At 42.5% G+C, this 24,456-nt stretch overlaps 1 protein-coding gene across 19 annotated transcripts in view; it reads left to right on the top strand.

Annotated features, from left to right (window-relative positions):
* The window catches only part of ULK4 (unc-51 like kinase 4), a 714,793-nt gene that overhangs the window by 119,270 nt on the left and 571,067 nt on the right, over positions 1–24,456 (top strand). For all 19 annotated transcript variants that reach the window (XR_010155166.1, XR_010155167.1, XM_063805611.1 and 16 more), the window contains one exon: positions 11,093–11,200. Coding sequence is in view for 17 of the 19 variants with exons in the window: in XM_063805611.1 (XP_063661681.1) it covers positions 11,093–11,200 (108 nt within the window). In the remaining 2 variants the exon portion in view is untranslated. The remainder of the gene's footprint in view (positions 1–11,092; positions 11,201–24,456) is intronic.

The following is a 24,456-nucleotide window of genomic DNA, read 5'->3' as shown; positions in this document are numbered from 1 at the left end:
GTGATGGTATAGATATGCCTCAAAGCATAATGGTATTAGAAATAACACCAAAAAACCCATTTTCCTTCATGTATGGTTTTCAAAAAATACACACAATAATAGGATGATACTTGAATATCCTATTTTTATCTTTTAGTTTCAATGGTAAGATTTTTTTTTTTTTTTTTTGAGAGAGAGAGTCTCGCTCTGTCGCCCAGGCTGGAGTGCAGTGGCATGATCTTGGCTTGCTGCAACCTCTCCCTCCCAGACTCAAGTGATCCTCCTGTCTCAGCCTCCCCAGTAGCTGGGACTACAGGTGTGTGTCACCATGCCTGGGGAATTTCTGTATTTTTAGTAGAGACAGGGTCTCAACATGTTGGCCAGGCTGGTTTTGAACTCCTGACCTCAGACAATCTGCCTGCCTCGGCCTCCCAAAGTGTTGGGATTACAGGTGTGAGCCACTGCGCCTGGCCTCAATGCTAGGATTTTTAACAGTAATTTCAATGTTAGAAGGCCAGGAGGATTTTTAAAGACTAGAGGAAAACATGCATAATAACAATATCCACATATTCCTTGGATTTCTGAGTTTGAAGAACTAAATCTATTTTACCTTATTCATTTAGTATTGGCATTTTCAACTGCCATTTTACCTAGGTCAACAGATACATTGTTTTACCCTTGGTATTTGTCTTTTATGTGTTATATTTGTTCCTTATTCTTATATTTTTCTTTTTATTATTATTTCTTTAAATTTGTAATACAGCAAATGGAAAATCTATACAAATAACCTTGAGGAGAACCATTATCTGTTGAGTACTTTTTACTGCTCTCCAAAGTTAACTTTTGCAAGTGAGATGTGAGGTTGCTGTGGCATACTGGAATAAATTATATGATGTGTGTCTATTTACAAGACATTGAGTTCCAAAGCAATTTCTATTATGCTGGAGGCAATCCAGACAGTTTTATCACTTTAAGGGTCTGTAGCATTAAAATGTTTTAAATTTCCAGTGACGCTTGCTGACACAAAATACTAGTGGATTATAAAATGGAGAAATGCTGTAAATCCCTGCCACTAACTTTGTGAAGCAGAAAGCCAGATCTGGGTTTTGAATTTAATATGAGGTTGACAGTTTTTTAAATTAAACTTTTTGTTTTGAGATAATTGTGGATTCACGCCCAGTTGTGATCCAACATTGGGGATCAAATTTCAACATGAGATTTGGAGGGGACAAATATCAAAACTATATTAGAAATAATATAGAATAATAATAGTTTCTCTCTGTAAGAAATAATAGATCCTGTGTATACTTCATCCAGTTTTCCTTCATGGTAATGTCTTAAAAAAGTATAATACAATTTTACAACCAGAATATTGACATTGAAACAGTTAAAGAAAAGAAGAGTTTCACCACTGCAAGGATCCCTCATATTCCCTTTTTATGACCCTATCCTCTTACCCTGCTGTGTGTGCTGCCCTCCACCCCCGAAGCCAATCTGTTTTCCATTTATATATTTTTGTCATTTTGAGAATGTTGTATAAATAGTCATATGGTCTGTAACCTTTTGTGGTTGGTGGTTGGCTTTTTTCTTTGGTGTAACTTTCTGGAAATTCATCTAGGTTGTTGGATGTATCAGTTGTTTGTTCATTTTTATTGCTGTGAAGTATTCTGTGGTGTGGTTGAATCACAGTTTATTTAACCACTTACCCATCGAAAGATATCTGGGTCGGCCGGGTGCGGTGGCTCACGCCTGTAATCCCAGCACTTTGGGGGCCGAGACGGGTGGATCATGAGGTCAGGAGATCGAGACTATCCTGGCTAACACGGTGAAACCCCATCTCTACTAAAAATACAATAAATTAGCCGGGCGTGGTGGCGGGTGCCTGTAGTCCCAGCTACTCGGGAGGCTGAGGCAGGAGAATGGCATGAACCCGGGAAGCGGAGCTTGCAGTCAGCCGAGATTGCGCCACTGCACTCCAGCCTGGGCAACAGGGCGAGACTCCGTCTCAAAAAAAAAAAAAAAAAAAAGATATCTGGGTCATTTCCAGTTTTGACAATTACAAATAAAACTGCTATAAACATCCATTTACAGATGTTTGTGTGGACAACAGCCTTCCTTTCTCTTGGATAAATGCTCAGGAGTGCAATTGCTGGGTCCTGTGGTAATTGCATATTTAGTTGCTGTTTTTTTTTTTTTTTTTTTTTAAGAAAAACCTCCAAAGTTTTCCGAGTGACTGTAGTGTTTTACATTCTCACCAGCAACGTATTGAGAGGTGACAGCGTGCTGGCAGCCCTCACAGCCCTCGCTCGCTCTTGGCGCCTCCTCTGCCTGGGCTCCCACTTTGGCGGCACTTGAGGAGCCCTTCAGCCTGCTGCCGCACTGTGGGAGCTCCTTTCTGGGCTGGCCAAGGCTGGAGCCGGCTCCCTCAGCTTGCGGGGAGATGTGGAGGGAGAGGCGCGAGCTGCAACCGGGGCTGTGCGGGGTGCTTGCGGGCCAGCTGGAGTTCTGGGTGGGCGTGGGCTTGGCGCGCCCTGCACTCAGGCCGGCTGGCCCTGCCGGCCCTGCTGGCCCCGGGCAATGAGGAGCTTAGCACCTGGGCCAGCGGCTGCGGAGGGTGTGCTGGGTCCCTCAGCAGTGCCGGCCCACCGGCGCTGCGCTCGATTTCTCGCCCGGCCTTAGCTGCCTTCCCACGGGGCAGGGCTCGGGACCTGCAGCCCACCATGCCTGAGCCTCCCACCCTCTCCGCAGGCTCCTGTGCAGCCTGAGCCTCCCCGATGAGCGCCGCCCCCTGCTCCATGCCGCCCAGTCCCATCAACCACCCAAGGGCTGAGGAGTGTGGGCGCAGGGCACGGGACTGGCAGGCAGCTCCACCTGCGGCCCCGGTGGGGGATCCACTGGGTGAAGCCAGCGGTGCTCCCGAGTCTGGTGGGGACTTGCAGAACCTTTATGTCTAGCTAAGGGATTGTAAGTACACCAATCAGCACCCTGTGTCTAGCTCAGGGTTTGTGAATGCACCAATGGACACTCTGTATCTAGCTACTCTGGTGGGGACTTGGAGAACCTTTGTGCAGACACTCTGTATCTGGCTAATATAGTGGGGACGTGGAGAACCTTTGTGTCTAGCTCAGGGATTGTAAAAGCACCAGTCAGTGCCCTGTCAAAACAGACCACTCGGCTCTACCAATCAGCAGGATGTGGGTGGGGCCAGATAAGAGAATAAAAGCAGGCTGCCCGAGCCAGCAGTGGCAACCCACTCGGGTCCCCTTCCACACTGTGGAAGCTTTGTTCTTTTGCTCTTTGCAATAAATCTTGCTGCTGCTCACTCTTTGGGTCCACACTGCCTTTATGAGCTGTAACACTCACCACGAAAGTCTGCAGCTTCACTCCTGAAGCCAGGGAGACCAGGAACCCACCGGGAGGAAGGAACAACTCCAGAGCACTGCCTTAAGAGCTGTAACACTCACCGTGAAGGTCCGCAGCTTCACTCCTGAGCTAGTGAAACCATGAACCCCACCAGAAGGAGGAAACTCCAAATACATCCGAACATCAGAAGGAACAAACTCCCGACACACCGCCTTTAAGAACTGTAACACTCACCGCGAGGGTCCGCAGCTTCATTCTTGAAGTCAGTGAGACCAAGAACCCACCAATTCTGGACACAGTATGAGTGATTCTGTTTCTCATCATCCTTGGCAGCTTTTGGTGTTGTCACTATTTTTTATTTTTACCATTCTGATGAGTGTGTAGTGATATCTTATTTTGGTTTTAATTTATATTTCCCTAGTTGCCAATGATGTTGAACATCTTTTTATGTGCTTATTTGGTAGCTGCATATTCTCTTTGGTACAATGTCTCTGTGCTTGTGGTGTCAAGTGTACTTCTTAATCTAGTACTAGATCCTGAAGACGTTATCCTATATTTTCTTCTAGAAGGTTTATAGTTTTATGTTTTACATTTAAGTCTGTGATCCATTTTGAGTTAATTTTTTGTGTCAAGTACCAGACTTAGGTCAAGGTTCACTTTTTGCTTTCCTATGGATGCCTGATGGCTTCAGCACTATTTATTGAAAAAGTTGACTTTTCTCCATTGGACTGCCTTTGCACCTTTGTCAAAAATCTCTTGGCTATTGTGTGGAGCTATTTCTGAATTCTGTTTGGTTCCATTCATCTATGTGCCTATCCTACCAGTAATGCCTGTGTTAGCCTGTTTTGCTTTGTTGTAAAGGAATACCTGAGGCAGGATAATTTATAAAGAAAAGAGGTTTATTTGGCTCACGGTTCTGCAGGCTATAGAAGAAGCATGGTGCCAGCATCTGCTTCTGGTGAGGGCTTCAGGCTGTTTCCACTCATGGCAGAAGGTGAAGGGGAGTAGACATCCCATGGTCGGAGAGAAGGAAAGAGAGAGGAGGGAGGTGCCAGATTCTTTTTAACAGCCAGATCTCCTGAGAACTAAGAGTGAGAACTCACTCAATCCCACAAGAATGGCATTAAGCCATTCATGAGGGATCTGCCCCATCATACAAATACCTCCCACAAGGCCCCACGTCCAACACTGGGGATCAGATTTCAACATGAGATTTGGAGGGGATGAATATCCAAACTATATCAATTTCCAAACAGTTTTCATTACTGTAGCTGTATAAGTCTTGAAACCAGGTAGAATAATTGCAACCATTTTTTTTCTTTTTTCCCTTTTTATATGGGGGTTTCACTCTGTTGCCCAGGCTGCAGTACAGTGGCTTGATCATAGCTCACTGCAACCTTGAACTTCGGGGCTCAAGCAGTCTTCCCACCTTAGTCTTTTTACATGTTCATTGCAGTGTTATTTTCTTTTTTTTTTTTGTATTTATTGATCATTCTTGGGTTTTCTCAGAGAGGGGGATGTGGCAGGGTCATAGGATAATAGTGGAGAGAAGGTCAGCATATAAACACGTGAACAAAGGTCTCTGGTTTTCCTAGGCAGAGGTCCCTGCGGCCTTTGGCAGTGTTTGTGTCCCTGGGTACTTGAGATTAGGGAGTGGTGATGACTCTTAATGAGCATGCTGCCTTCAAGCATCTGTTTAACAAAGCACATCTTGCACCACCCTTAATCCATTTAACCCTGAGTTGACACAGCACATGTTTCAGAGAGCACGGGGTTGGGGGTAAGGTTACAGATTAACAGCATCCCAAGGCAGAAGAATTTTTCTTAGTACAGAGCAAAATGGTATCTCCTATGTCAACTTCTTTCTACACAGACACAGTAACAATCTGATCTCTCTTTCTTTTCCCCACATTTCCCCCTTTTCTTTTCGACAAAACTGCCATCGTCATCATGGCCCGTTCTCGATGGTCGCTGTCTCTTTGGAGATGTTGGGTACACTTCCCAGATGGGGCGGCCTGGCAGAGGCACTCCTCACTTCCCAGATGGGGCTGCCGGGCAGAGGTGCTCCCCACCTCCCAGACGAAGGGTGGCCGGGCAGAGGTGCTCCTCACTTCCCAGGTGGGGCGGCCGGGCAGAGACGCCCCTCACCTCCCAGACGGGGTGGCCGGGCAGAGGTGCCCACTTCCCAGACGGGGCGGCCGGGCAGAGGCGCTCCCTACCTCCCACACGAAGGGCAGCCGGGCAGAGGCGCTCCTCACTTCCCAGGTGGGGTGGCCAGGCAGAGACGCCCCTCACCTCCCAGACGGGGCGGCCGGGCAGAGGTGCCCACTTCCCAGACGGGGCGGCCGGGCAGAGGCGCTCCCTACCTCCCACACGAAGGGCAGCCGGGCAGAGGCACTCCTCACTTCCCAGGCGGGGTGGCCGGGCAGAGACGCCCCTCACCTCCCAGACGGGGCGGCCGGGCAGAGGCGCCCACTTCCCAGGTGGGGCAGCCAGGCAGAGGCGCTGCCCACCTCCCAGATGAAGGGTGGCTGGGCAGAGGTGCTTCTCACCTCCCAGTCGGGGCAGCTGACATCCCAGACGGGGTGGCGGCCGAGCAGAGGCGCTCCTCACCTCCCAGACGGGGTGGCGGCTGGGCAGAGGCGCTTCTCACATCCCAGATGATGGGCGGCCAGGCAGAGGCGCTCCTCACTTCCCAGACGGGGCGGCCAGGCAGAGGCGCTCCTCACATCCCAGATGGGGTGGTAGCAGGGCAGAGGCGCTCCTCACTTCCCAGACGGGGTGGCCGGGCAGAGGCGCTCCTCACATCCCAGACGGGGTGGTGGCAGGGCAGAGGCGCTCTTCACTTCCCAGACGGGGCGGCCGGGCAGAGGGGCTCCCCACATCCCAGACAATGGGCGGCTAGGCAGAGACGCTCCCCACTTCCCAGATGGAGTGGCAGCTGGGCAGAGGCTGTAATCTTAGCACTTTGGGAGGCCAAGGCAGGCGGCTGGAAGGTGGAGGTTGTGGCGATCTGAGATCACACCACTGCACTCCAGCCTGGGCAACACTGAGCATTGAGTGAGCGAGACTCCGTCTGCAATCCCAGCACCCCGGGAGGCCGAGGTGGGCAGACCACTCGAGGTCAGGAGCCGGAGACCAGCCTGGTCAACAGGGCGAAACCCTGTCTCCTCCAAAAATACAAAAACCAGTCAGGTGTGGCGGCGCGTGCCTGCAATTGCAGGCACTTGGCAGGCCGAGGCAGGAGAACCATCGGAGCCTGGGGCAGGGAGGCTGCAGCGAGCTGAGACCACGGCAGTACAGTCCAGCCTCGGCAACAGAGGGAGACCAAAGAAAGAAAGGGGGAGAGGGAGAGGGAGAGGGCGAGGGAGAGGGAGAAGGAGAGTCACCTTAGTCTCTTGAGTAGCTAGGACTCTAAGCGTGCACCACCATGCCTGGCTAACTCTTTTTTTAAAATTATTTTTGTAGAGACAGGGTCTTGCTTTGTTGTCCAGGTTGGTCTCAAACACCTGAACTCAAGCGGTCCTCCCGTATTGGCCTCCCAAAGTGTTGGTATTACAGGACTGAGTCACTATGCCTGGCCCACATTTTCTTCCTTTTTCAAAATTGTTTTGGCTGTTCTAATTCTTTTGCCTTTCCATATAACTTTTATAATAATTTTGATATCTATAAAGAATTGTTTCAGGATTTTGGTAGGAATTTGATTAGATCTGTCCATTAATATGGGGAGAATTTGACATTTTCCACTACGTTGAGTCTTCCTATCTATGAACATAGTCTATTACTCCATTTATTTAGATGTTGATTTTTTTAAATAGCATTGTGTAGTTTCAGCATACAAATCCTGTACCTGTTTTGTTAGATTTATACCTGAGTATTGTTTTTTTGGGGGGGATTGTAAATGGTGTTTTAAATTTCAGTTTCCATGTGTTTATTGCCAATATATAGGAGTACAGTTGTATTTTGAATGTTAACATTGTATCCTGTGACCTTGCAGAACTCACTAGTTCTAGGGAGTTTTTTTCTTTAGACTCTTTGGGACTTTCTGTGTTGACAATCATGTCGTTTGCAAATAATTATCTGTTTCATATTGGGTGAGTTGTGACAGTTTGTTTTTTTTGAGGAGTTGGTCCATTTTTTCTATGTGGTGAAATTTATATATATACAGTTGTTCATAGTATTCCTTTATTATTTTGATGTCTGCTCATTTTCTATATAGTTTTATCATTTTTTAAAATTTAGAAATAAAAATTTAATTAGCAAATAATTGTATATTATTATATACAATGTATATATTATATGTATATATTATATATGTTATATCTATTACTTCACATATTTAATATTTTTTGTAGTGAGAACATGTAAAATGTACTCTTTTTTTTGAGACAGAGTCTTGCTCTATTGCCCAGGCTGGAGTGCAGTGGCATGATCTCAGCTCACTCTAACCTCCACCTCCCAGGTTCAAGTGATTCTCCTGCCTTGGCCTCCTGAGTAGCTGGGATTACAGGCATGCACCACCATGCCCAGCTAATTTTTAGTAGAGACAGGGTTTCACCATGTTGGTCAGGCTGGTCTCTAACTCCTGAGCTCATGATCCACCTGCCTTGGCCTCCCAAAGTGCTAAGATCACAGGAATGAGCCACCTTGCCTGGCCGTAAAATCTACTCTTTTAGCAATTGTGAAATAAGTGTTATTATGAACTATGGTCACCGTGCTGTGCAATAGATCTTGAAAACTTGTTCCACCTGTCTAACTGAAGGTTTGTACCCTTTGATCAACATCTCCCTATTCCCCACCCCACCCCCAGCTTCAGGTAAGCACTGTTCTACTCTCCATGTCTATAAATTTCACTTTTTTGGATTTCACATATGAGGAAGATGATGCAGTATTTGTCTTTCTGTGCATGAGAGGGGGGTGTTGAAGTTCACAGCTGTAATTGTGGATGTCTGTTTATCATCCAAGTTCGATCAGTTTTTGCTTCACATATTTGGCAGCTCTTTTGTTTAGTGATACACATTTAGGATTGGTATGAATTTATTGATTTATTGACTTAGATTTAGTGTAATTATTGATGTGTTTGATCCTAAGTCTGTAATTTTATTTTTGTTTTCTGTTTGTTCTCAGTGTTTTTCATTTCCATTTTCTTTTTATTACCTTCCTGTGGTTTACTGAACGTTTTTTTTTACCACTGCATTTGGACTTTTTCTGTAGTGCTTTTAAGTATATCTCTTTGTATGGATTCTTTTTAGTGATTGCTGTATGTATTATATACATACATACATAAAACAGTCTACTGGTGTCACCGTTTTACTAGTTGAAGTGTAGAAAATGTACCCTCCTTTTCATCCCTTTACCCTCTCTCATTTTTATATAATTATCTTGAATGTATTCTCTAAATGTCTTTAGAACCCAATCAGACATTTTTACAATTTTTGCTCAACTACGAAAGATAATTTAGAAAACTTAATAGCAGTAAGAAATCCTATTGTATTTACCTATATTTTGGCCTACTGTGTTCTTGCTTCCTCTCTGATTATTTCGAGGTTTCTTCTTTCGTCATTTTCTTTCTCTTTTAGAGTAGTGTGCTGGTGACAGTTTGCCGTTTTTGTAGGTAAAAAATTGCTAAACACTGGCAGTTTCAGATGATTCAGTGTAGTAGATGATCAGCAAAGGTCAAAGGAAAAGGAAGACTGTGTAGAAGTGACCTGCTGCAAGGACTGATGTGAAGCTACATGGTTCCTTTTTCTTCCTCACCCACTTCATCTAGATGATGTATTATGTGTAAGGCAGTGAGTGGTGAGAGTTACACGTTTGGTACATCCATACAATAGAATACATTCAGCAATAAGAAGGAATGAACTGGCTGGGCACAGTGGCTCGTACCTGTAATCCCAGCACTTTGGGAGGCTGAGGTGGGTGGATCACTTGAAGTCAGGAGTTCGAAACTACCCAGGCCAACATGGCGAAACCCAGTCTCTACTAAAAATACAAAAATCAGCTGGCCATGGTGGTGCGTACCTGGAATCCCAACTACTCAGGCTGAGGCAGGAGAATCACTTGAACTCAGGAGGCAGAGGTTGCAGTGAGCTGAGATCGTGCCACTGCATTCCAGCCTGGGTGACAGAGTGAGACTCTGTCTGGAAAAAAAAAAAAAAAGTTATTGATATATGCAGCAACATGGATGAATCTCAAATGCATTATGCTGAAAGAAGCCAGACAAAAAAGAATATATAGCGTATGATCTAATATAGTATATGATCAACATAAAATTTAGAAAATACATGCTAATGACAGAAAGTAAATTGATGGCTTTCTGGGGAGGAGAGGAAAGAAGTAAGTAGGAAAGAGGGATTACAAAAGGACATGGAGGAAACTCTGGAGGGCTTTTGTTATCTTGATTGCAGTGATGATTTCACAGGTGTATACATATGCCAAATGTGTCTATTTGTACACTTTATATGCATTGATTTTATATAAGTTATACCTCAGTAAAGCTGTTAAATCGCACATTAACAAGTACTCCTACAGTGCATGACTACTGTGCAGCTCTCCCACCTGCATCTCCAACTTTTTCATACTCTTATTTGCAAAATGAGACCAGTGATTGCATGCTTGGATGTTGTGGAATTGTCAAATTGCTTTGAAGTTTTTAAGCACTTTCAGTTTTTAAACTAACGTCTTTGTCGATGGTAAGAAATAGCCTTGTCTGTGCACCACACTTTGAGTCACATTGAGAGTAGTGCTTCCACACTATTTTATATACATTTTTTTCCTTCTCAGAGTGGAGCCATTCTCTATGTCATTCCGAAACCGTTCTGTCCTAATCATGGTCGCACTATGATTTGATTAACCTGTGTTCTGGTGTATGAACTCTGGCAATGAGTGTATGTGATTTTCTTAGCATGACTCCTAGGACATTAACTAGATCTGATAAAACATGCTGTCGAGTTTCAGCGTACATTATATTACAACTTTAGTATAACATTCTCAGGCTCTGATTTTTTAAGGAATCATGTAAAAGTTTAATGTAATATAAGAACTTTTTAAACTGTGTTGTGCCGGAGCATACCAGGGACATGGCATAGTAAAATTCGTTTTCGGATCCTGGCTGTCCAAGTGAACTGGATGACTTGGGGCCAGTTGCTGGAACCTCTCTCAGCCTCTATTTACTCTTTAAAGATAGGGCAGCAATTAATTCCCTCTCAGGATTAGTGATACGGTGGAAGTGCTTTATAAACTGAAAAGTGAGTCAGGTGCACTGACTCACTCCTGTAATCCCAGCACTTTGGGAGGCCGAGGTGGGTGGATCTTGAGGCCAGGAGTTTGAGATCAGCCTGGCCAACATGGCAAAACCCCGTCTCTACTAAGAATACAAAAATTAGCCGGACTTGGTGGCGTGCGCTTGTAATCCCAGCTACTCGGGAGGTTGAGGCACAAGAATCTCTTGAACCCAGGAGGCAGAGGTTGTAGATAACCAAGATTATGCCACTGCACTCCAGCCTGGGTTAAAAAAAAAAAATTATAAACTGAAAAGGGCTATATGTGTTTATTTTACTGAATATATTTCTAAACTTCATCTGGGAGAGTTACTGTATTTTCAGGAATATAAGGCCCATATTTTGAAAATAATTTGGAAAATAGTTCTTAAAAATGGTGACTTCTTCAGGGTATCCTGCTTTTTACATATAGGTTTAAGAACTGAGAGATACATTTGAAATAATTTACTTTTTTTTTTTTGTCTTTGCAGGCAATTGTTCTCTTAACTGAATTAATTAGGGAAAACTTCAGGAACAGCAAATTAAAACAGTGCCTTTTACCAACCCTTGGGGAGCTGATCTATCTTGTAGCCACCCAGGTGAGACTGTCTGATTAACTCTATTGCTGTTTGACATGTTCTGACATACTCTGGCTGACAAGTATTAATATCCTATAAAAGTTTTTTGATTTTGCCCCTTAGAGCACGCCTGAGGAACTTAGGATAAATTTTACCTCTTGGGGAGAGAATTTGTCAGTGTTACTCAGCCTCTTTCTATCTTACCCTGTCTCCCTCCTTCCTTCCTCCCAGTGCCTCTTTTCCTTTAGAATGTAGGTGGTTTGAAGGCCATATTTTAAAGTCAATGGACTGAAAGTCCCTAAGGTACTCCCAAGGTTGCTGCCATCCTTTACTCCTTTAGGCAAGAGGAGACCATTGGTTCTTTCCATGGAAAGCTCCATTTCAGTTTAAATAAAGCACAACTTTGTGCAAATACAGCTTTTAACTGACTATGGGCATTTGTGAAGGCAGAATTTGACTTATTATATCTAAAGGTGCAATATGGAAGTGCTACTGAATTCAACAAGCCAAAATTTAATATTCCATTAATGTGGTTTTTTTAAAAGAATATTATGGAATAGATAGTGATAAGTTATGAATTAGTCATTTAGTGTCATACTCTGAGAGTTCTAAATAAATACTGGTAAGTTATAAGTAAGGAGGTTATGTCATTGTATTTCTTTCTTTGTTTTGAGACAGGGTCTCACTCTGTTGCCCAGGCTGGAGTGTGATAGCATGATCATGGCTCATGGCAGCCTCGACCTCCTGGGCTCAGATCATTCTCCCACCTCAGCCTCCTGGGTAGCTGGGACTAATTTGAGGAGAACTGATATCGTTATGATTTTGAGTCTTCCAAATCACATTTGGAATTGTATTGAATCTGTGTATTGATTGAGAAAGTATTGATAGCTTTATGATATTTATATAGTCCTCCAATGCACATAAAGTAGTATTTACATATATTAATATATAAAAACTACAGGTATGCACCTCCGTGCCTGGCTAATTTTTTGTATATTTTGTGAAGATGGGGTTTCACCATGTTGCCCAGGCTGGTCTCGAATTCCTGGGCTGAAGTGATTCGCCCACCTTGGCCTCCCAAAGTGCTGGGATTACAGGTGTGAGCCACTGTACATGACTGTAATTGTATTTCTTGAGTTTTGGTTCTAGCACTTGCTCAAATGTTACATAACCTCAATATCTTTAGTATCTAAATTAAACTGACTTTCTGAACAATCATCATTTTAAGGCAGTTACCATGATTGTTATAAAACATGAGTATTTTAACTTGTTTAACTCCATAATTAGTACTGATAGCTGGTACAGCAAATCCGTCCTCTTCGTTCTTTGTTTTTGTGAGTGTCTTGACTATTCCTGGCCCTTCGCATATCAGAATAAATTTTAGAATCAGCTTGTCCAATTCTGCAAATCATCTGTTTTTAAAAACTACACTGATTATGTAGATAAATTTGATAACTAATATCATTACGATTTTGAGTCTTCCAAATCACATTTGGAATTGTACTGAATCTGTGTATTGATTGGGAAAGTATTGATATCTTTATGATATTTATATAGTCCTCCAATGCACAAAAGTATTTACATATATTAATATATAAAAAAATTTTGTTGCAATTCTTTTATTCTATACAGAATGCCTTTGTACATCTTTCTTTGGTTGAATTTATTCTCAGGTAATTTTGTATTTCAAAGGGACAACATATTCACAAACCTAGAACACTGGAAAGTGAAGAAAGGTATATGGGGAGAAGTCTTTTTCCTAGTTTTGTACCCCATCTGTCTAGCTCCCCAATAAATATTATAATTATGTGTAATTTAATATAAATATTATAAAATACAAATATAATTTCTTATATTTACAGTTAATTTTGTATATATGAGCAAATACAAATGTAGATTTTTATCATTTTATGCAACAGGTAGAAACTCACTTTTTTCACTCAATAGTTACACACTGTTAGGAATAGTACAGGGAGCAAAATAGTATTGGAAGTTCTGGCCGGGGTGATCAGGCAAGAGAAAGAAATAAAGCACATTTAAATAGGAAGGGAGGAAGTGAAATTGTCTCTGTTTGCAGATGACATGATTCTAGATTTAGAAACCCCCCTTGTCTCAGCCCAAAAACTCCTTAAGCTGATAAGCAACTTCAGCAAAGTCTCAGAATACAAAATCAGTGTGCAAAAATCACAAGCATTCCTATACATCAACAGTAGACAAGCAGAGAGCCAAATCATGAATGAACTGCCATTGACAGTTGCTACAAAGAGAATAAAATACTTGGCTGGGCGCAGTGGCTCACGCCTGCAATCCTAGCACTTTGGGAGGCTGAGGCAGGTGGATCATGAGGTCAGGAGATCAAAACCATCCCGGCTAATATGGTGAAACCCCGTCTCTACTAAAAATACAAAAAAATTAGCCAGGCATGGTGGTGGGCACCGGTAGTCCCAGCTACTCGGGAGGCTGAGGCAGGAGAAGGGCTTGAACCCGGGAGGCGGAGTTTGCAGTGAGCCGAGATTGCGCCACTGCCCTCCAGCCTGGGCGACAGAGCAAGATGGCATCTCAAAACAAACAAACAAACAAAAAAAACAAAAAAAAAAAACTTAAGAATACAGCTAACAAGGGACAGGAAGGACCTCTTCAAGGAGAATTACAAACCATTGCTCAAGGAAATAAGAGAGGACACAAACAAATGAAAAGCATTGCATCCTCATGGATAGGAAGAATCAATATTGTGAAAATGGCCATACTGCCCAAAGTAGTTTATAGATTCAATGCTATTTCCATCAAACTACCATTGACATTCTTCACAGAATTAGAAAAAACTACTTTAAATTTCATATGGAACCACAGAGAGCCCATATAGCCAAGACAATCCTAAGCAAAAAGAACAAAGCTGGAGGCATCACACTGCCTGACTTTAAACTATACTACAAGGCCACAGTAACCAAAACAGCATGGTACTGGTACAAAACAGACATACAGACCAATGGAACAGAACAGAGACCTCAGAAATAACCCACACATCTACAACCATCTGATTTTCAACAAACCTGACAAAAGCAATGGGGAAAGGTTCCCTATTTAATAAATGGTGCTGGGGAAACTGGCCAGCCATATGCAGAAAACTGAAACTGGATGCATTCCTTGCACCTTATACAAAAATTAACTCAAGATGGATTAAAGACTTAAATGTAAAGCCCAAAACCATAAAAACCCTAGAAGAAAACCTAGGCAGTACCATTTAGGACATAGGCATGGGCAAAGGCTTAATGACAAAAACACCAAAAGCAATGGCATCAAAAGCCAAAATTGACAAATGGGATCTAATTAAACTAAAGAGCTTCTGCACAGCAAAATAAACTAGCATCAGAGTAAACAGACAGCCTACAGAATGGGAGAAAATTTTTGCAATCTACCCATCTGACAAAGGTCTAGTACCCAGAATCTACAAGGAACTTAAACAAATTTACAAGAGAAAGCAAACAACCCATAAAAACATGGGCAAAGGATATGAACAGACATTTCTCAAAATAAGACATTTATGTGGCCAACAAACATATGAAAAAAAGCTCATTATCACTGATCATTAGAGAAATGCAAATCAAAACCACAACGAGATACCGTCTCACACCAGTCAGAATGGCGATTATTAAAAAGTCAAGAAACAAAAATGCTGGCGAGGCTGTGGAGAAATAAGAATGCTTTTGGACTGTTGGTGGGAATGTACATTGGTTCAACCATTGTGGAGGACGATTCCTCAGGGATCTAGAACCAGAAATACCATTTGACCCAGCAATCCCATTACTGGTTATAAACCCAAAGGAATATAGATCATTCTATTATAAAGACATATGCACATGTATGTTTATTGCAGCACTATTTACAATAGCAAAGACATGGAACCAACCCAAATGCCCATCAATGATAGACTGGATAAAGAAAATGTGGCACATATACACCATAGAATACTATGCAGCAATAAAAAAGAATGAGATCATATCGTTTGCAGGGCCATGGGTGAAGCTGGAAGCCATCATCCTCAGCAAACTAACACAGGAACAGAAAACCTAACACTGCATATTCTCACTCACAAATGGGAGTTGAACAATGAGAACACATGGACACAGGGAGGGGAACAACACACATGGGGGCCTGTCAGGGGATGGGGAGCAAGGGGAGGGAGAACATTAGGATAATTACCAAATGCATTTGGGGCTTAAAACCTAGATGATGGGTTGATAGGTACAGCAAACCACTCTGGCACACGTATACCTATGTAACAAACCTGTACGTCCTGCACATGTATCCTAGAACCTAAAGTTTAAGAAAGAAAAAAAAAATATATATATATATAAAATAACAATAAAAATGTAAACTTTATTTTTCAATGTAAGCTCCATCAAGGTCAAGATACTTTGGTAAGTGATGATACCAGCCATTAAAAAAAAAAAAAGACTAGTATATGGAGATATGTACACTGGAGCTATTTCTTAATAATTAACGTAGATATATTTCTCAGTCAGTACTCGTAGCTCCCTGCTCCCTCTTCTTTTTATGTGATAGAACATTTCCATCCCAGTACTTTTGGAGGCCAAGGCAGGAGGATCCCTTGAGCCCTGGAGTTTGAGACCGCCCTGGTCAACATGGTGAAACCTCGTCTAAAAAACTTGCAAAAATTAGCTGTGTGTAGTGGTGTGCACCTGTAGTCCCAGCTACTTGGGAGGCTGAGGTGGGAGGATTGCTCAAGCCTACGAGGTTGAGGCTGCAGTGAGCCGTGATCATGCCACTGCACTCCAGTCTGGGTGTCAGAGCAACACCCTGTCTAAAAAATAAATAAATAAATAAAATAATAATAACATTCCCTGTGCGATGTACATTATGTGCCAAGTTTTGTGAAAGGCACTTTTCCTCGCAGTTCTTTGGGGATAGGGCTGGAGAATTTATTTCTACTTTACCACTATTTTGGACCCTCAAGGCCTTGACATCAAGGCTCAAACTTAACAAGTTTTGTATACCCCCCGAGAAAATAAAACCTCAGTGCTCAGTTTATCCCATGCTTTCAATTGTCTGATTTTTGGCTTAATTATTCTTTATTATTTTGTCAGATCTTTGATGCATTTTAAGGGTGTCAAAATAAAACCAGTTGCTTTCATTAGAAGAGTAGTCAGGTACCTGGTCTACTGTCTTACCAATAATGACAGTCTAGTCTAATTCTTCTTTTTTTGGTCCTATAGTTTTTCATCCCTGCCCCCTGCTTGAGATATAATTGGTAGACAATAAACACATATTTAAACATCACAATTTGATAAATGTTCATTTATGTATACACCTATGAAACCATCACTACATACAGAAAATGAACCTATCACCTCCAAAAGTTTCCTTAGCACCCTTTTTAATCCCCTACTGTCTCCATACTACCACTGATTTGCTTTCTTTATATAGACTTGTTTTCATTTTCTAGAATCTTATGCAGATAGAATCATACAGAATCATGTTCCTACTAGATCTAAAAGTAGATCTAGAGAGTAATTTTCGTTGGTATATACCTTTTTTAAATTATACTTTAAGTTTTAGGGTACATGTGCGTAACATGCAGGTTTGTTACATATGTATACATGTGTCATGTTGGTGTGCTGCACCCATTAACTCGTCATTTAACATTAGATATATTTCCTAATGCTATCCCTCCCCTCTCCCTGCACCCCACAATAGGCCCCGGTGTGTGATGTTCCCCTTCCTGTGTCCATGTGTTCTCGTTGTTCAATTCCCACCTATGAGTGAGAACATGCAGTGTTTGGTTTTTTGTCCTTGTGATAGTTTGCTGAGAATGATGGTTTCCAGCTTCATCCATGTCCCTACAAAGGACATGAACTCATCATTTTTTATGGCTGCATAGTATTCCATGGTGTATATGTACCACATTTTCTTAATCCAGTCTATCATTGTGGGACATCTGGGTTGGTTCCAAGTCTTTGCTATTGTGAATAGTGCCGCAATAAACATACGTGTGCATGTGTCTTTATAGCAGCATGATTTATAGTCCTTTGGGTATATACCCAGTAATGGGATGGCTGGGTCAAATGGTATTTCTAGTTCTAGATCTCTGAGGAATCGCCACACTGGCTTCCACAATGGTTGAACTAGTTTACAGTCCCACCAACAGTGTAAAAGTGTTCCTATTTCTCCACATCCTCTCCAGCACCTGTTGTTTTCCTCACTTTTTAATGATTGCCATTCTAACTGGTGTGAGATGGTATCTCATTGTGGTTTTGATTTGCATTTCTCTGATGGCCAGTGATGATGAGCATTTTTTCATGTGTCTTTTGGCTGCATAAATGTCTTCTTTTGAGAAGAGTCTCTTCATATCCTTCACCCACTTTTTGATGGGGTTGTTTGTTTTTTTCTTGTAAATTTGTTTGAGTTCATTGTAGATTCTGGATATTAGCCCTTTGTCAGATGAGTAGGTTGCAAAAATTTTCTCCCATTTTGTAGGTTGCCTGTTCACTCTGATGGTAGTTTCTTTTGCTGTGCAGAAGCTCTTTAGTTTAATTAGATCCCATTTGTCAATTTTGGCTTTTGTTGCCATTGCTGTTGGTGTTTTAGACATGAAGTCCTTGCCCATGCCTATGTCCTGAATGTTATTGCCTAGGTTTTCTTCTAGGGTTTTTATGGTTTTAGGTCTAACATTTAAGTCTTTAATCTATCTTGAATTAATTTTTGTGTAAGGTGTAAGGAAGGGATCCAGTTTCAGCTTTCTACATACGGCTAGCCAGTTTTCCCAGCACCATTTATTAAATAGGGAATCCTTTCCCCATTGCTTGTTTTTGTCAGGTTTGTCAAAGATCAGATAGTTGTAGATATGTGGCATTATTTCTGAGGGCTGTGTTCTGTTCCATTGATCTATATCTCTGTTTTGGTACCAGTACCATGCTGTTTTGGTTACCGTAGCCTTGTAGTATAGTTTGAAGTCAGGTAGCTTGATGCCTCCAGCTTTGTTCTTTTGGTTTAGGATTGACTTGGCAATGTGGGCTCTTTTTTGGTTCCATATGAAATTTAAAGTAGTTTTTTCTAATTCTGTGAAGAAAGTCATTGGTAGCTTGATGGGTATGGCATTGAATCTATAAATTATCTTGGGCAGTATGGCCATTTTCACGATACTGATTCTTCCTACCCATGAGCATGGAATGTTCTTCCATTTGTTTGTATCCTCTTTTATTTCCTTGAGCATTGGTTTGTAGTTCTCCTTGAAGAGGTCCTTCACGTCCCTTGTAAGTTGGATTCCTAGGTATTTTATTCTCTTTGAAGCAATTGTGAATGGGAGTTCACTCATGATTTGGATCTCTGTTTGTCTGTTATTGGTGTATAAGAATGCTTGTGATTTTTGTACATTGATTTTGTATCCTGAGACTTTGCTGAATTTGCCTGTCAGCTTAAGGAGATTTTGGGCTGAGACAATGGGGTTTTCTAGATATACAATCATGTCATCTGCAAACAGGGACAATTTGACTTCCTCTTTTCCTAATTGAATGCCCTTTATTTCCTTCTCCTGCCTGATTGCCCTGGCCAGAATTTCCAACACTATGTTGAATAGGAGTGGTGAGAGAGGGCATCCCTGTCTTGTGCCAGTTTTCAAAGGGAATGCTTCCAGTTTTTTTCCATTCAGTATGATATTGGCTGTGGGTTTGTCATAGATAGCTCTTATTATTGTGAGATACGTCTCATCAGTACCTAATTTATTGAGAGTTTTTAGCATGAAGGGCTGTTGAATTTTGTCAAAGGCCTTTTCTGCATCTATTGAGATAATCATGTGGTTTTTGTCTTTGGTTCTGTTTATATGCTGGATTATGTTGATTGAGTTGTGTATGTTGAACCAGCCTTGCATCCCAGGGATGAAGCCCACTTGATCATGGTGGATAAGCTTTTTGATGTGCTGCTGGATTTGGTTTGCCAGTATTTTATTGAGGATTTTTGCATCAGTGTTCATCAGGGATATTGGTCTAAAATTCTCTTTTTTGGTTGTGTCTCTGCCAGGTTTTGGTATCAGGATGATGCTGGCCTCATAAAATGAGTTAGGGAGGATTCCCTCTTTTTCTGTTGATTGGAATAGTTTCAGAAGGAATGGTACCAGCTCCTCCTTGTACCTCTGGTAGATTTTGGCTGTGAATCCATCTAGTCCTGAACTTTTTTTGGTTGGTAAGCTATTAATTATTGCCTCAATTTCAGATCCTGTTATTGGTCTATTCAGAGATTCAGCTTCTTCCTGGTTTAGTCTTGGGAGGGTGTATATGTCGAGGAATTTATCCATTTCTTCTAGATTTTCTAGTTTATTTGCATAGAGGTGTTTATAGTATTCTCTGATGGTAGTTTGTATTTCTGTGGGATCGGTGGTGATATCCCCTTTGTCATTTTTTATTGCGTCTATTTGATTGTTGTCTGATAGTCTTGCTAGTGGTCTATCAATTTTGTTGATCTTTTCAAAAAACCAGCTCCTGGATTCACTGATTTTTTTGAAGGGTTTTTTGTGTCTCTGTTTCCTTCAGTTCTGCTCTGATCTTAGTTATTTCTTGCGTTCTGCTAGCTTTTGAATGTGTTTGCTCTTGCTTCTCTAGTTCTTTTAATTGTGATGTTAGGGTGTCAATTTTAGATCTTTCCTGCTTTCTCTTGTGGGCATTTAGTGCTATAAATTTCCCCCTACACACTGCTTTGAATGTGTCCCAGAGATTCTGGTATGTTGTGTCTTTGTTCTCGTTGGTTTCAAAGAACATCTTTATTTCTGCCTTTGTTTCGTTATGTACCCAGTAGTCATTCAGGAGCAGGTTGTTCAGTTTCCATGTAGTTGAGCGGTTTTGAGTGAGTTTCTTAATCCTGAGTTCTAGTTTGATTGCACTGTGGTCTGAGAGACAGTTTGTTAAAATTTCTGTTCTTTTACATTTGCTGAGGAGTGCTTTACTTCCAACTATGTGGTCAATTTTGGAATAGGTGTGGTGTGGTGCTGAAAAAAATGTATATTCTGTTGATTTGGGGTGGAGAGTTCTGTAGATGTCTATTATGTCCGCTTGGTGCATAGCTGAGTTCAATTCCTGGATATCCTTGTTAACTTTCTGTCTCGTTGATCTGTCTAATGTTGACAGTGGGGTGTTAAAGTCTCCCATTATTATTGTGTGGGAGTCTAAGTCTCTTTGTAGGTCTCTAAGGACTTGCTTTATGAATCTGGGTGCTCCTGTATTGGGTGCATATATATTTAGGATAGTTAGCTCTTCTTGTTGAATTGATCCCTTTACCATTATATAATGGCCTTCTTTGTCTCTTTTGATCTTTGTTGGTTTAAAGTCTGTTTTATCAGAGACTAGGATTGCAACCCCTGCCTTTTTTTGTTTTCCATTTGCTTAGTAGATCTTCCTCCATCCCTTTATTTTGAGCTTATGTGTGTCTCTGCACATGAGATGGGTTTCCTGAATACAGCACACTGATGGGTCTTGACTCTTGATCCAGTTTGCCAGTCTGTGTCTTCTAATTGGAGCATTTAGCCCATTTACATTTAAGGTTAATATTATGTGTGAATTTGATCCTGTCATTATGATGTTAGCTGGTTATTTTGCTCGTTAGTTGTTGCAGTTTCTTCCTAGCCTCCATCGTCTTTACAATTTGGCATGTTTTTGCAGTGGCTGGTACTGGTTGGTCTTTCCATGTTTAGTGCTTCCTTCGGGAGCTCTTGTAGGGCAGGCCTGGTGGTGACAAAATCTGTCAGCATTTGTTTGTCTGTAAAGTATTTTATTTCTCCTTCACTTATGAAGCTTAGTTTGGCTGGATATGAAATTCTGGGTTGAAAATTCTTTTCTTTAAGAATGTTGAATATTCGTCCCCACTCTCTTCTGGCTTGTAGAGTTTTTGCGAAGAGATCTGCTGTTAGTCTGATGGGCTTCCCTTTATGGGTAACCCGACCTTTCTCTCTGGCTGCCCTTAACATTTTGTCCTTCATTTCAACTTTCATGAATCTGACAATTATGTGTCTTGGAGTTGCTCTTCTTGAGGAGCATTTTTGTGGCGTTCTCTGTATTTCCTGAATTTGAATGTTGGCCTGCCTTGCTAGATTGGGGAAATTCTCCTGGATAATATCCTGCAGAGTGTTTTCCAGCTTGGTTCCATTCTCCCTGTCACTTTCAGGTACACCAATCAGACGTAGATTTGGCCTTTTCACATAGTCCCGTATTTCTTGGAGGCTTTTTTCATTTCTTTTTATTTTTTGTTTAAACTTCTCTTCTTGCTTCATTTCATTCATTTGATCTTCCATCACTGATACCCTTTCTTCCAGTTGATCGAATTGGCTACCGAGGCTTGCGCCTTTGTCACATAGTTCTTGTGCCATGATTTTCAGCTCCATCAGGTCCTTTAAGGACTTCTCTGCATTGGTTATTCTGGTTAGCCATTTGTCTAATTTTTTTTCAAGGTTTTTAACTTCTTTGCCATGGGTTCGAACTTCCTCATTTAGCTCAGAGTAGTTTGATCATCTGAAGCCTTCTTCTCTCAACTCGTCAAAGGCATTCTCCATCCAGCTTTGTTCCGTTGCTGGTGAGGAGCTGCATTCCTTTGGAGGAGGAGAGGTGCTCTGATTTTTAGAGTTTCCAGTTTTTCTGCTCTGTTTTTTCCCATCTTTGTGGTTTTATCTACCTTTGGTCTTTGATGATGGTGATGTACAGATGGGGTTTTGGTGTGGATGTCCTTTCTGTTTGTTAGTTTTCCTTCTAACAGTCAGGACCCTCAGCTGCAGGTCTGTTGGAGTTTGTTGGAGGTCCACTCCAGACCCTGTTCACCTGGGTATCAGCAGCGGAGGCTGCAGAACAGCGGATATTGGTGAACAGCAAATGTTGCTGCCCGATTGTTCCTCTGGAAGTTTTGTCTCAGAGGAGTACCCAGCCCTGTGAGTTATCAGTCTGCCCCTACTGGGGGTGCCTCCCAGTTAGTCTGTTCGGGGGTCAGGGACCCACTTGAGGAGGCAGTCTGTCCGTTCTCAGATCTCCAGCTGTGTGCTGGGAGAACCACTACTCTCTTCAAAGCTGGCAGACAGGGACATTTAAGTCTGCAGAGGTTTCTCCTGCCTTTTGTTTGGATATGCCCTGCCCCCAGAGGTGGAGTCTACAGAGGCAGGCAGGCCTCCTTGAACTGCGGTGGGCTCCACCCAGTTCGAGCTTCCTGGCTGCTTTGTTTACCTACTCAAGCCTTGGCAATGGTAGGCACCCCTCCCCCAGCATCGCTGCTGCCTTGCAGTTTGATCTCAGACTGCTGTGCTAGCAATGAGCGAGGCTCCATGGGCATAGGACCCTCTGAGCCAGGCGTGGGATATAATCTCCTGGTGTGCTGTTTGCTAAGACCATTGGAAAAGTGCAGTATTAGGGTGGGAGTGACCCGATTTTCCAGGTGCCGTCTGTCACCCCTTTCTTTGACTAGGGAAGGGAATTCACTGACCCCTTGCGCTTCCTGGGTGAGGCAATGCCTCACCCTGCTTTGGCTCATGCTCGGTGTGCTGCACCCACTGTCCTGCACCCACTGTCCGACACTCCCCAGTGAGATGAACCTGGTACCTCAGTTGGAAATGCAGAAATCACCCATCGTCTGCGTCGCTCATGCTGGGAGCTGTAGACTGGAGCTGTTCTTATTTGGCTATCTTGGCTCCTCCTTTTTTTTTTTTTAAAGATAGAGTCTCATTCTCTCACCCAGGCTGGAGTGCAGTGACATAATCTTGGCTCACTGCAACCCCCACCTCCTGGGTTCAAGCAGTTCTCCTGTTTCAGCCTCCTGAGTAGCTTGGACTTCAAGTGTACACCACCACACCTGGCTAATTTTTGTATTTTTAGTAGAGATGGTGTTTCGCCACGTTGGCCAGACTGGTCTTGAACTCCTGACCTCAAGTGATCTGCCTGCCTCAGTCTTCCAAAGTATTGAGATTACAGGCGTGAGCCACCATGCCCAGCCCTTGGTATATACTTTAATTGAATACAAGCTAGGCTATTTGAATAAAGGGGTGATAATGTGGCCATGACATTTAACTACGTCTCCTGATAGCAAACTGGAAAAGGAAGTTAAGTCCCTGAGTCTACAAAAATAAATAACTTTTCAGGACATGAGGGCTTTGTGGAATTGTCAGTTTGACTATAATAAACATTAAAATCTCAGGTCAGTGCTAACCTGTTGGTACTGAGCTGAAGTGATTATATATAGTATACATAATACAACAACCTGAGTCTTGTTGGCTCTCTAGTAACACCCTAAGGTTTCAGGCTTACAGACAGAAGACCAGAGTGTGATTCTGCAGAGGGTATTATAAGGCAACACATTTTCAGTTTTTGTGTTTTTCTTGATTTTGTCAAGGATACCTATCACCCTGAGTTCAGGTATTCTTATTTTGTCTTTTTTGTTTTATCCCATAATTTCTTTCTTCATTGTTACAGCCAAAGTCTCTGTAATTACCTTCTAGGCCCTTTTGGGCTGGCTCTTCAGAACCTGTCTGACCTAATTCCTCACTATCTTCCTACTCACTCCTTCCAGCTATACTGACCTCCCCACAGTTCCTTAAACCCACTATGCCATGCTTCTGCCTCACTATGTTGACATTTGCTGTTTCTCCTGCTTCTAATATTTTCTTCTGAGATGTTTGTATTTTCTGTGTGCTCAAAAATCCCTTCAGAAAGCCTTTCCCTGTCTATGAGTGATCTGAGATGGAGCCAGCCTGTCTACAGTCTTTCTGCAACCTCTTACTCTGCTGTTTTTCTTTATAGCACTCGTCATTATCTTGACTGACTTACTTTGTTTACTTCTTTAAAAAAAAAAATCTCGGCCGGGCGTGGTGGCTCATGCCTATAATCCCAGCACTTTGGGAGGCTGAGGCAGGTGGATCATGAGGTCAAGAGATCTAGACCATCCTGGCTAACATGGTGAAAACCCGTCTCTTCTAAAAATACAAAAAAATTAGCTGGGTGTTGTGGTGGGCGCCTGTAGTCCCAGCTACTTGGGAGGCTGAGGCAGGAGAATGGCGTGAACCCGGGAGGCGGAGCTTGCAGTGAGCCGAGATGTTGCCACTGCACTCCAGCCTGGGTGACAGAGCGAGACTGTCTCAAAAAAAAAAAAAAAAAATCTCAGCTGGGCATGGTGGCTTATGCTTGTAATCCCAGCACTTTGGGAGGCTGAGGCGGGTGGATCACCTGAGCTCAGGAGTTCGAGACGAGCCTGGCCAACATGGCGAAATGCTGTCTCTACTAAAACTACAAAAAATTAGCTGG

The sequence above is a fragment of the Pan troglodytes genome, chromosome 2 (genome assembly GCF_028858775.2).
Source record: "Pan troglodytes isolate AG18354 chromosome 2, NHGRI_mPanTro3-v2.0_pri, whole genome shotgun sequence".
NCBI lineage: Eukaryota > Metazoa > Chordata > Mammalia > Primates > Hominidae > Pan > Pan troglodytes.
The sequence above is the reverse complement of the archived record's forward strand: the minus strand, read 5'-3'. Positions and strand labels throughout refer to the sequence as shown.